This window comes from Pelophylax lessonae (genome assembly GCF_965119305.1).
Source record: "Pelophylax lessonae genome assembly, chromosome: 4".
Lineage (NCBI taxonomy): Eukaryota > Metazoa > Chordata > Amphibia > Anura > Ranidae > Pelophylax > Pelophylax lessonae.
This window is the reverse complement of record NC_138771.1, coordinates 460300210-460314467: the sequence shown is the minus strand read 5'-3', so window position 1 is coordinate 460314467 and position 14258 is coordinate 460300210. Positions and strand designations below refer to the sequence as shown.

The 14258-nt window shown below is 49.6% G+C and overlaps 1 protein-coding gene across 1 annotated transcript; it reads right to left on the bottom strand.

Annotated features, from left to right (window-relative positions):
* Positions 1-4247: 4247 nt before the first annotated feature.
* LOC309552705 (uncharacterized protein) lies at positions 4248-13987 on the bottom strand (the record flags this gene model as incomplete). The annotated part of the gene is made up of 2 exons (XM_082253630.1): positions 4248-4843; positions 13966-13987. 2 exons carry the CDS (start codon positions 13985-13987, stop codon positions 4248-4250), a joined length of 618 nt encoding a protein of 205 aa, XP_082109756.1.
* Positions 13988-14258: the final 271 nt, after the last annotated feature.

The window sequence follows — 14258 nt, the reverse complement described above, 5'->3', positions numbered from 1 at the left end:
CACTTACCTTGATGCGCCTTACATATAAAAATGGCGCCACGCGGCACCATTATGTCACCGCGCAAGCGCCACCTGCCCGGGAACATGTAAGGGCTTTCCCGAGTGGCCGCGGCCATTTTTTTTCAGGTTTTAGCAGCGGATCGGATTGTTCTTTCATGCGGCCACAAAGTGCTGCTGTTCCGTTAAAAAACCCTACCCGTGAAAATTCCCTACCCTCATCACTTCCGGTTAGGGTACGTCAGTCATCAGCTGAGCGGCTTCCCAGTGCGCATGTGCACACAGTAAATGATCTCGGCTTCCGTGAAAAAACCCTACCCTCATTCCCAGTCCTTTAAAGCGGCGGCTTCCCGTGAAAATACCATACCCTCGTTCCCCGGCGGGTCCAGAAAAATGTAAAAGTGCCTCCTAATGGAAGAAAATGTATATATATTAATCGAAATGGAATGCTAAAAAAATATATATACTGTATATGTATATATTTTAATTTTTCCTCCATTAGGAGACACTTTTACATTTTCCTTGACCTGCCGGGGAACGAGGGTAGGGTATTTTCACGGGAAGCCGACATCATGTGCTAACCCAACGCTTTAAGCACTGGGAACGAGGGTAGGGTTATTTCACAAGAAGCCATTGTGTAACGTTAAAAAACCCTACCCCGTGAAAATTCCCTACCCTCTTCACTTCCGGTGTAAGCCGATCATTTACTGCCTGAGCATGCACACTGGGAAGCGGCTCAGTTTATGTATGATGTACGTGCACAGGAAGTGATGAGGGTAGGGAATTTTCACGGGGTAGGGTTTTTTAACGTTACACTGCCCTGTCTTGTCGGCCTAGGCCTAAATACAGTAGTGCCAATGTGTCTCTTTGCAGTAAAAATCCTTCTTGCTTGGAAGTTTTTAAATTTCACTTTAATGTAGCCTGGTAGAACGAAGGAGTATATGCCACCTACAGTAAGCCTCAGTATTGGCTGAAAAAAATGTAATGGGCAGCCTCCCTAACCAATAAGGAGTATTAGAAGGGAGGAAGGGGTGGGGCCATGGGGCAATTGCTCCAAGGAAGGATCTGCATATCAGTCCCCAGACATGCTTAGTTTGAAATGAACCTATTATTAAAGCCTGTGGAGTCTAATGGGGATCAGTCACCTCATTACATTGCAAAAAGAAATCCATGATTGGAGGAGAGGCCAGTCACTTGACTTTGGTCATGTGACTAGTCTTCACTAGTCTTCATGCTTTAGAATGGACACTGAATTGTACATGTGCAGATCGGTGTACATTCTCGGCACTCCTCAGTGCTGGGATAAATTAACTCCCTTGCACATACGTGGCAGTTGCATCATCTCAGCCCAAGATACCTGAAGACCCCGAATCCAGGTTTTTTTTTTTTTTTTTTTATTTACCAAAAATATGTAGCAGAATACATATTGGCCTAAATTGATGAATAAATTCGATTTTTACATTTTTTTATTGGGTATGTTTTATAGCAGAAAGTAAAAATTATTATTATTTTTTTTTTTTTTTTCAAAATTGTTGTTCTTTTTTGTTTATAGCCCGAAAAATAAAAACCAAAGGGGTGATAAAATATCATCAATAGAAAGCTCTATTTGTAGAGGGGAAAAAAAAGACATCAATTTTATTTGAGTACAGTGTCGCACGACTATCTATCGGTCAGTTCAGTATAGACCATACTTTGATATCTACATATATGTATATACATATACGGCAATTGAGTATCTATCGGTCAGTTTAGTATAGACCATACTTTGATATCTACATATATGTATATACATATAGGGCAATTGAGTATTTATCGGTCAGTTCAGTATAGACCATACTTTGATATCTACATATATATATAGGGCAATTGAGTATCTATCAGTCAGTTCAGTATAGACCATACTTTGATATCCACATATATATATAGGGCAATTGAGTATCTATCGGTCAGTTTAGTATAGACCATACTTTGATATCTACATATATGTATATACATATAGGGCAATTGAGTATCTATTGGTCAGTTTAGTATAGACCATACTTTGATATCTACATATATGTATATACATATACGGCAATTGAGTATTTATCGGTCAGTTCAGTATAGACCATACTTTGATATCTACATATATGTATATACATATACGGCAATTGAGTATTTATCGGTCAGTTCAGTATAGACCATACTTTGATATCTACATATATGTATATACATATAGGGCAATTGAGTATCTATCGGTCAGTTCAGTATAGACCATACTTTGATATCTACATATATGTATATACATATACGGCAATTGAGTATTTATCGGTCAGTTCAGTATAGACCATACTTTGATATCTACATATATGTATATACATATAGGGCAATTGAGTATCTATCGGTCAGTTCAGTATAGACCATACTTTGATATCCACATATATATATAGAGCAATTGAGTATCTATCGTTCAGTTTAGTATAGACCATACTTTGATATCTACATATATATATATATATAGGGCAATTACGTTTTTATTCGGTGTGCAATAGTCAGTTAAACCAACGCGGTGCCGAATCGCAAAAAACGGCCTGGTTAGGAAGAGGGTAAAACCTTCCAGGGCTGGTGTGGTTAAATAACATGGCGCTGAGTAGAGCCCCAAAGCAGGGAGGGGGCGCAAGGCACATTTGTGAAGCACAGCCCTGATTTTCTTAAATGTCCTGTTTTTCTAAGAAGATATAAAACAAAAGTAAGGTCGTACCACTACTTTCTAAATCGTCCCTTAGTTTGTTAATGAAAAATAAAATGCTTGGATTCAATTGTATTATTGTATCAGTGGGCAAAAAACGACAGTTGCTATTTGGGATCATAAATAAAGAAACAATATACTAGAATGATATACTCATATACTATACTAGTATTTTTTATTTATTTATTTTTTACAGATACCCCAGGTATGCTTAACCACCCACACTAAGGAGACATGACCAATGTAGAATAGATGTCACCCCCAAACTCTTAGGCTGCTTAAAGCCAAAGGCTCCACCCCCATGCCATAAACCTTTCCCTTTACCTAAATAATTGAGACCACACCGTGCTTGGAGTTAATTGGCCACAGCAGCCATTTTATTAACCCTTTTACCTTAAAATTAACATAAGGAGAAAAAACATTCCTTACAAACATAAAACAATCAGTCATTAGGCCTGTTGGTCTTTGAGGCTCCTCCAAATAATTCCAAATCCTGCACCGCGGGACCTGTGCCCTGATAGGCCTCCAGCCGCGTCACCGGCTCGGAGACAAACCACTCCCCGCAGTGCCACCATTTTGAATTCCATTTAAACTGACATTAAATGGAATGCACCATAGGGACCCATACCAACGATGAGTCCCAACCATACCCTTATCCTAAACTGTTCACCTCCCCCGCCAGCAAAGACCAACAAAACGCCCAGCTGCCATGACAATATAAAATTCCCCCAGAAAGGACAGAAAGCACAAAAGACATGAATCAAAATCAACCATAACAGTCCCAGAAATTAGGGAGGGCGGGTGGGAAGCTTCTTCTTCCTTCGTCCGTTGAACTTCCACTGACCTCCAATCTGAGGGGCCACCCCTCCTAACTGTACCTCAACCCCTCCCAAACCTGATACACCAATCCCTGAATACCCCCCAACTCAAAACAATTTAATTTAACTCACACCTGCCCTGTCTCCCCTCTTCACATGGTCATGTCTGCCCTGCGCTATTTTTTTTTTTTTTTTTTTTTCGCTTCGGGCCTTGCTTGACCAATGTAGAATAGATGTCACCCCCAAACTCTTAGGCTGCTTAAAGCCAAAGGCTCCACCCCCATGCCATAAACCTTTCCCTTTACCTAAATAATTGAGACCACACCGTGCTTGGAGTTAATTGGCCACAGCAGCCATTTTATTAACCCTTTTACCTTAAAATTAACATAAGGAGAAAAAACATTCCTTACAAACATAAAACAATCAGTCATTAGGCCTGTTGGTCTTTGAGGCTCCTCCAAATAATTCCAAATCCTGCACCGCGGGACCTGTGCCCTGATAGGCCTCCAGCCGCGTCACCGGCTCGGAGACAAACCACTCCCCGCAGTGCCACCATTTTGAATTCCATTTAAACTGACATTAAATGGAATGCACCATAGGGACCCATACCAACGATGAGTCCCAACCATACCCTTATCCTAAACTGTTCACCTCCCCCGCCAGCAAAGACCAACAAAACGCCACCAGCACCCAAGGGTGACACCTTACCCTTGCGTGCCCCTCCAAACCCTCAAGGCTCGCTGGATCCCATCCTGTAATCCCAGGGCCCATAAATCTATACCCACCGCATTGAGGTGGACTCCATCATCCCGCAGATACCGCCATGTGTCCACTTCCAACTCCAGGTGGCGAACCACCAACCCCCCATTCCGACACACAAAGCGCCCCACTTCCTTGTTCAACTTAATCCGAGCCTTATTAAGGCGCGCGACCGACCTGGCCATGCGCCAGGACGTGCGGGCCACCATATCCGACCAAACTACAAGCAGCGCCGGAAAAGCCGTGCGCAGCCGAAGGAAATCCAACTTTATGTCCCTGATCAAGGCCCGCGCGGACCTGGCCCCCAAATCGTTGCCCCCGGCATGCAGCACCAAAACATCTGGCTGCCTGTCCAACCGGGCGAAACGATGCACTTCGGGAAGGACCCTGCCCCAAGTAAGCCCCGGCACCCCCAGCCACCTGACACAAGCCTCGTGCCGAGAAAAACCAAGTTGTCTACCAGTAGGACGCACATCAGCTCTCCGGGCCCCCCAGAAAACATACGAGTGTCCCACGATCCAAACAAGGCAGGGTTCCAAACCTACAAGAAAAGGGGACAAAAGGAAAAGAAAACCAACCAATAATCAGATAACCAGCCGGGCCCACACCCCCCCAGCGACAAAACCACCCCCCGTACACACCCTACACCAACAGCTGTGGACGAACGTACAACAAGAACCTCCTAGACTCCCAGCGCCCAATGCGTTTGACCGCATCGTCGTTCAATCCCCAGCGTGCAGCCTCAGTGGCCGCCCCGATCCGAAAGGAATGAGATGCAAACCTACTGGCATCCAAACCCAAAGAGCCCACACACCTTCTGAACACCGATACAAATTGAAAACGAGATAACGACGACCCGTCCGCATGCATTAAAAATGAACCGGGCCGCGAAGGGCGGATTGCCCAGTAATCCCGAACCGCCCCTACCGGGCACAGCGGTGCAGACGGCACCGCGAACAACCGGACACGGACCCCCTTGCCACTCTGGTCCGTTTTGGACCGTCGAAGGAGGATAGTAACCCCCTCCCGACCGACAGAGACATCCTGACCCAATAGGCCCCCCGGCACCGTCCGGGAGGAGCTGACCAATTCCCCAATCCGGAAAGCCCCGAAAAAAGCGAGAGAAAAGGCCGCCTTAAACAACACCACCTCGTAACTCGAGGCGCAGTGCTCCCCCAATTGCCGGCAGACGTCCTGCAAAAGAGCGAAGGACACCGGGCGCCTAGTGTCCCTCCTCCGATAAGCCCTGGAATAGCCCCGTAACGCTTGTCTCACCACGAAGTCCTTCGTGTAATCCTGACAACCCAGAAATTTAAACAGAAAGGCCAAGCCGGACAACTTGCGAGCCACAGCGGAAGCCGACGCGCCCCTCTCAAAATGATCAGAGACAAAAGAAAGTAACACCCACCTGACCTCCGGACCCAGAGGATCCACCGATGCCACCCGCAACACCTCCAGCCACTCCAACCATACCTTGCAATAAGCCGACCACGTGGACTCGCTCACCGACTTCCTGATCCATCCAGCGAGGACCCCAAGGCAATCCCCCATAGCCACTCCGGACACGTGACTCCGCGTTGCTCCGCTGCCGGTGCCAACTCCCGGAACCTGTCCCACTGAAAACGAGACAGCGCGTCAGCAATATCATTCTCAACCCCCGGAATGTGCACAGCGTACAGGAAAACATTCAACCGTAGACACCGCAAAACCAAATACCTGAGGAGGCGCACCACCGGCTGAGACGAAGCCGACGCGCGGTTGATCACCTGAACCACCCCGAGATTGTCGCAATGGAGGCGAACCTTCAGGTTCCCGAACTCCGCCCCCCAAATCTCCAGGGCCACCACCACCGGGAACAGTTCCAGCAACACCAAGTTGCTGACCAGCCCCGCTACCTGCCATGCCCCCGGCCAAGGGGCGGCGCTCCACGCCCCCCGGTGAAAAGCCCCGTACCCCGCCGAACCAGCAGAATCGGTAAACAGTTCCAAATCAAAGTTGCTGATCGGCCCGGCCATCCACAAGGATCTACCATTGTATGTGGCCAAAAAACCGTGCCACAGACGCAAGTCATCCCTGTGTTCCCTGTTGAGCCTGACGAAGTGAGTGGGCAACTTCACCCCCGAAGTCGCCGCCGACAGCCGTCGGCAGAAAACCCGGCCCATGGGCATAATGCAGCAGGCAAAATTCAATTTACCCAGCAACGACTGCAAGCTGCGCAACTGAATCTTGCGCAAACCCAGCACCCCTTCAATTTCAGCTCTCAAAGCCCCCAATTTATCCTCCGGTAGGCGACACTCCATGGCCTCCGAATCCACGACAATGCCCAGGAAGCTGAGCACCGTGGTCGGGCCTTCCGTCTTGTCGGGGGCCAACGGAATGCCGAAGCTCCCGGCCACATGCTGCAACGTGGCAAGCAGGATCGCGCACCCGTTGGAAGAGGGCGGGCCCACACACAGAAAGTCGTCCAAATAGTGGATCACCGAATTCACACCGGAAACCTCCCGAACCACCCACCCCACAAAGGAACTGAAGGTCTCAAACAGCGCGCACGATATGGAGCAGCCCATAGGAAGGCAGCGATCCACATAATACGCCCCTTGCCACCGGCAGCCCAGCAATCGAAAACTGTCCGGGTGAACCGGGAGCAACCTGAACGCCGCCTCAATGTCCGATTTGGCCATCAAGGCCCCCCGCCCATAATGTCGCACACAGGCCACCGCGGCGTCAAAGGAAATGTAAGACACCGTACAGGCATCCGGGTCGATGGCGTCATTCACAGACCCACCCTTTGGGAAGGAGAGGTGGTGAATGAGGCGAAACTTGTTGGGTTCCTTCTTGGGAACCACCCCCAACGGCGAAACCACCAAGTCACGCACCGGCACCTCCGAGAACGGGCCCGCCATGCGACCGAGAGCCACTTCCTTGTGCAACTTATCCGACACCACCAAAGGGTGGCGCAATGCCGAACGCAAATTCCTCGCCACCGGCGGCACCGAGGCCAAAGAGCAAGGGATACGAAAACCCACCGCAAAACCCTCCCCCAGAAGTCGGGCAGCCGCCCTATCGGGGTACCTATCTAGAAAAGGCCGCAGCCTTTCCACCCTCACCGGCGTCGTCCCCTTTGTGCGAAGGCTCTCCGGACCGCCCTTTTCCGGACTTAAAACACCGAGCCAAGGAATGGGAACCTCCGCAACCGGAGCATTCATGTTTGAAGCGACATGTGCCACCGAACTTACAGGAACCCTCATTAAATTGCCAGCAGAAACCCCTCCTCTTTGCGGCCGGCTGTCCCGGGGTCGCAGAACCACCGGCCCCCCCTGGAAAAAACTGATTCGGAGCCTTCGCAGACGACATGAGCCGCATCCACAGGCTGATGTCCTTGTGGTCCCACCGCAAGGACGGCCTAACCGCCTTCCGCTGCCGGAACTGTTCGTCGTACCGCAGCCAGGCCGACCCCCCGTAAACCCGATAGGCTTCCCCTACCGCGTCCATGTAGCAGAACAGGGCCGAGCAGTTTTCCGGCGCCTTTTCCCCTATGACGCCCGCCAGAATGGCAAAGGCCTGCAGCCAATTGGCGAAGGTCCGAGGGATAAGCCGATAGCGTCGCGCCTCCTCGTCCTCCTTCTTGCGCTCCTCCGGTTTAACCCTGTCCAGGTGAAACTTCTCGAGGGGCAACAGCGTGAAGATTTCCACGTACTCACCCTTCCAGATCCTCTCCCGGACTTCCTGCTTCAAATGTGCCCCCAATGGGCCCTCAAAACAAACATATACCTCACCTTTCGCTGAATCGTCCAGGCGAACAGCGTCCGCCTTCCCCTCCTTCGCCGTCCCGGTCTTGTCCCCCGCCGCCCCGGCCGTCACTGCCACCACTGCCGGCGCACCAACAACCTGGGGAGGGGCCCCAGCCCCCCCCCGCAACCAGCCCCGTGGAAGACGGCCCCGCCAGCCCCGGGGCCCCCCCCCGGCTCCGTGCCCGAGCCCCCCACCGGAGGCACCCAAGCCGCCGCTGGAGACAAGCGGCCCCCGTCCCCCGGGGGCAAACGCCCCAAGAGGTCCCGTAGACCCAGGAGGAAGCCCCTCAAACCCCCATCATCACCCCCTTCCGGGGTCCCCGCCCCCACTGGCCGGGACACCCCCACCCCCCGAGCCCCTCCAGCACTCCCACCCCCCACATCAAACAAGCCCCGCAAATCAGACAAAGCCAGAGAAGGAATTGTGACCTCACCTGTCTGCCCAGGGGGGGCGCCCCCAGCCGCCGATCCAGCCTCCCTCGTCGCCGACCGACCACCGACATCCTCTTCCACATCCGATCCGGACACCTCGCCTTCCGAACGATCGTCCCCGGGCACCGCCGACATCCGTCCACCAGGTGTCGCACTCCCGCCATCTGCAGAGCCGAGCGACAGGCGTCCACGCCCCCGTACTCCAGCTCCGCCCGACGGAGACCTCTGTGAACCAGCCGAACTTCCGATGACCCGGCCACGTGACTTGCCCCGCCGCGTCATCTCTCTGCGCCCAGCCGAGGCCGACTCCGAGTCCCGCCGATCACTGCTGCCACCGGCCGCCATGAAGCCGCTCCCACGCCGAGGCACCCCTCCGACCGGAGCATCGCCAGTAGGGGAGCCCGCCAGTCCAGTAGCACCCCGGTGAGAGGGACGGGGAGAGACCGAAGGCCGCCTCCCCCCACTACCCCCAGAGCTCCGTCCATGCAGAGGATTCCTCCCAGAGGCGCGCACGGCCGCAGCAGGAGTACGCTTAGCCGGCGGCCCTGAAGGGTCCCTGTCGGGGCTCCTAGGATGACGCTGAGCTCGAGGGGAAGGGTCCGGTGAAAAACGCTCCGGCGGCCGTGACCGCCGAGCCCGCGGGACCGCAAGCCCCTCCGAATCCTGTGCCGAGTCCTGAACCCCCATCAACGTGGAGACCTGGGACCGGAGCCACTCAGTCCCCTTCACCGCGGCAGCGGCCTTAATTTGCTCCAGCAAAACGTCCAAATCCGCCATCACCGACCAGGGAAGCTGAGGTGAGATGCTCTGCAGTGAAAAAGGTGGGTGACCAAGCTTCTTCTTCCTTCGTCCGTTGAACTTCCACTGACCTCCAATCTGAGGGGCCACCCCTCCTAACTGTACCTCAACCCCTCCCAAACCTGATACACCAATCCCTGAATACCCCCCAACTCAAAACAATTTAATTTAACTCACACCTGCCCTGTCTCCCCTCTTCACATGGTCATGTCTGCCCTGCGCTATTTTTTTTTTTTTTTTTTTTTCGCTTCGGGCCTTGCTGAACCATCCCTTAATATTCCACTCTTTTATTCTGCTCCATTGAGGCTGCTGATGTGTATAAAATATTTCTCAGCTTGAACATAACTCTCTATTGATAACCCAGGAACTGGAAAGATTACACAGCTGGATCATTTTCAGACCTCTTAATGTAACAAATTAGAGTTATCGGCTCATACCTGAATGCCCAGCACAGCAAAAATGTGGGTTTTTTTTTTTTCTTCAATTCTGCCCTTTGCTAAACACAAACACTTGCATTGTACTTTCTTTTAAGAAGGGATATACAGTATACTCACCAGCCACTTTATTAGATACACCTGTTTAATTGCTTGGTAACACAAATCGCTAATCAGCCAATCACATGGCAGCTAATCAATGCATTTAGCCATCTAGATATGGTGAAGGCGACTTGCTGAAGTTCAAACCGCGCATCAGAATGGGGGAGAAAGGGGATTGAAACGACTTTGAACGTGGCCAGGTTGTTGGTGCCAGACGGGCTGATCTGAGTATTTAAAAAACTGCTGAGCTACTGGGATTATCACACACAACCATCTCTAGGGTTTATATAGAATGGTCTGAAAAACAGAAAATATCCACTGAGCGGCAGTTGTGTGGACGAAAATGCCTTTTTGATGTCAGAGGTCACGGGAGAATGGGCAGACTGGTCTGAGATCATAGAAAAGCATCAGTAACTCAAATAACCACTCGTTACAATCAAGGTATGCAGAATACCATCTCTGAATGCGCAACACATTGAACCTTGAAGCAGATGGGCTACAGCAGCAGAAGACCACACTGGGTGCCAATCCTGTCAGTTACGAACAGGAAACTGGGGCTTCAATTTGCACAGGCTCACCGCAATTGGAATATAAAAGAAAAACGTTGTCTGGTCTGATGGGTCTCGAATCCAACTGTGTCATTCAGACGGTAGGGTCAAAATTTGGCGTAAACAACATAAAAGCATGGAGCGATCCTGCCCAGGATGGTGGTGTAGTGGTGTGGGGGATATTTTCTTGGCACACTTTGGCCCCCTTAGTACCAAATGAGCACCTTTTTAATGCCACAACCTTCCTGAGTATTGTTGCTGACCATATCCATCCCTTTATGACTACAGTGTACCCATCTTCTGATGGCTCCTTCCAGCAGGATAATGCACCATGTCACAAAGCTCAAATCATCTCACCACAGTTTTTTAAACATGACAATGAGCTCACTGTACTCCAATGGTCTCCACACTCACCAGATGGAGCACCTTTGGGATGTGGTGGAACGGGAGATTCGGATCATGGATGTGCAGCCGAAAAATCTGCAGCAACTTTGTGATGCGATCATGTCAATGTTTACCAAGGATTAAGGCAGTTCTAAAGGGAAAATGGGTCTAACTTGATACTAGCAAAAGGTAGACCTGGAGAGCAGCAAACCCCACCAGGAATTCTAATCTTTGCCCATTAAAAAAGAAAAAAAAAAAACACAAAAACATGATTTGGCTGCACACATGCCTTAAAGTCCAAGAATTTTTAACCACTTAAGCCCCGGAGGTTTTGGCTGCTAAAAGACCAGGGGGTATTTTGCGATTCGGCACTGCGCGACTTTAATGGACAATTGCGCGGTCGTGTGACGCTGTACCTAAACGAATTTGACGTACTTTTTTTCCCACAAACAGAGCTTTCTTTTGGCGGTATTTGATCACCTGTGCGATTTTTTGATCATGCGCTATAAACAAAAAAAGAGCGTCAATTTTGCAAAAATAACAATATTTTTCACATTTTTTTATATGAAATTCCCCAAAAAAAATGTAAAAATCAAAATTTTTTAACATTTTCGGCCAATTTGTTTTCTGCTACATATGTTTGGTAAAAAAAATCTCAAAAAGCGTATTTTGATTGGTTTGCGCAAAAGTTATCGCGTTTACTAACAAAGGGAAAGATTTTTGTCATTTTTGTTGTTTTTTTTTTTTTAACGCGTAATGGCGGAGATCTGCGATTTTTTTTTTGCGGGACTGCGACATTGCGGCTGACAGATCGGACCCTTGACTGACATTTTTGACACTTTTGGGGTTACCAGTGACATTTCTACAGTAATCAGTGCTATATATATGCACTGTTACTGTAAAATTACACTTGCAGTGAAAGGGTTAACTTTATTTGAGAGGGAGGGGCTGTGTGTGTCCCTAGGGGCGTGATTCTAACTGTGATTGGCTGTGGCTTGAGCTGTAGCAACACTGATCAACGGTCCTACATAGTAGAACCGTATGATCAGTGTTTCTACACAGGGGAGAATGACAGGCAGCTTTACACAAGCTGCCTGCCTTTCTCCCTCTCCCCCGACGATCGCAGAGTGAGCGGCGGACATCGCCGGTCACACGCGCGGGGGGGCCCGTGACCGCGCGGGAGCGGGAGCGCGCCGCCGGCGGCGCACGCTCGCTCCCCAGAGCCTCACAGGCTAGTGATGTACCGATACGTCACTCTGCCTGTGAGGGGCTGACCGCCGCAGTATATGTACTTGCGGTAGTCGGCAAGCGGTTAAAGCAGCCACAGCCTCAGTAGAAAAGCCTGTTTTCTGCCACCATGTTGCAAAAAAGTATCTTCACTCTGTGTGTTGTGATCTCTTTGCAGAGGTTTGACTCAAGTCAAACCAATAGCTCTGCAATCAGCAAGTTCATGCTCCCTGCTGATTAGAGATCTTTAGTCCTGACTTAGCAAGGGGTATTTCAGATCTTTGCAGAGAGACCACTGCTTCTCTGCAGCATGCTGACAGGAGACAGGCTTTTCTCCTACTCAGGCTGTGACAGTGTTCTAAAGAAAACAAACTGTAAAGCCCCGTACACACGAGAAGAAATTCGGCCAGGAAATTTCGTCTGAAGACCGATCTGCCGATTTTCGGATTGTTAGTATGATGCTTCCAACAGCCGACTCTGACTATTCGGCCGAAAAAATCCTGGTGTGCAGGCTATAAAATTTTTGTCGACCGTCAAAACACGTCCGATTTTTGTCTCATTAGTACAGATTTCGATGGGGAAAAATCTTATGAGCAAGACTAGGCATGCTCAGAGATGAAAGAACACAAAGAAAGCAATCCAACACGTGACATCACTTCTGAAGTAGAATTCTGTCGTGTGGGAAAATTTGTGTGCAGTCTAGAGCGCATTCCAACCAACAGACACCACTCTGGACAAAAGACAGACGACCGGTCGGCAGAAATTTGTTGCGTGTGTACTAGGCTTAAGACTTTGCATTGGGATTCCCAGCCATGAGAGCAAATGGAGCCAATGACAACAATGGTTCTTAACCACTTCAGCCCCGGATGGTTTTACCCCCTTCCTGACCAGGCCCTATTTTGCAATTCGGCACTGCATTACTTTAATGGACAATTGCACGGTCGTGCGACGCTGTACCTAAACTAAATTGATGTCCTTTTTTCCCACAAATACAGCTTTCTTTTGGTGGTATTTGATCACCTCTGTGATTTTTATTTTTTGCGCTATAAACAAAAAAAGAACGACAATTCTGAAAAAAAAAAAATATATATTTTTCACATTCTGCTATATGACATTCTCAAACAAAAAAATCAAAAATCTAATTTTTTTAACATTTTAGGCCAATTTTTTTTCTGCTACACATTTTTGGTAAAAAAATAATCACAATAAGCGTATTTTGATTGGCTTGCACAAAAGTTATTGCGTCTACTAACTACGGGAAAGATTTATGTATTTTCTTGTTTGTTTTTTTTTACTAGTAATGGTGGTGATCTGCAATTTTTATTGGGACTGCAGACAGATCAGACCCCTAACTGACATTTTTGACACTTATGGGGGGGACCAGTGACATTACTACAGTAATCAGTGCTAAAAATATGCACTGTTACTGTAATAATGACACTGGCAGGGAAGGGGTTAACATTGTGGGTGATCGAGGGGTTAAATGTGAGCCTAGAGGAGTGATTCTAACTGTGGGGGGCGCATGGCTTGTGAAATGATCATAGAGACCTGTGATCCTATATAGAAGGATCACAGGCGCTCTGTGATCATTCCAGGGAGAAGAACGGTCAGCTGTGTTTACAACAGCTGACTGTCCTTCTCTCACAGCGGGGAGCGATCGCGGGTGGCCGGCAGCAATTGGAGCCACCTGACCCGTGCATCGGCTTCCCCGTTGCCGAGGGGGGGCAGGAGCGTGACGGCGGCATCGGTGCACGCTCACCCCCTAGCTGCCGGTGCACGACCGACAGAGGTCTATGTCAGTTTGCGCAGGAGAGCCACACTGCTGCAGGAAAAAGGTAGCATGTGGTTGGCAACCGGTTAAGGACTCAGTGCTGCCTGCACCCACTGGCATGCACCCACTGCTTCCCACCCGGCCACTGGGACAAGTGCTGCTCTGACTGGACGTACCTGTACTTCCTATCAGCTGCATGATCCCGTGATGGGATCACAGATCGGAATATGGGCTTTATGATTGGCCCTTTTGATCATGTGATAGCTGTGTCCAATCACAGCCATCACATAATGTAAACAGAGGCACATGCCTCTGTGGAGGCTTCCCTCCTAAGCTCAGTGAGGATGGGGGGATTGCTATAGCCTGTCAGTTATCTCTGTGTAGCTGATGGTTTTACAGTTCAGCAACACACAGTTTACACAGAGTGCAGCCATTCCACACCAGTGCACCTAGAACCATCTGTCCCTGT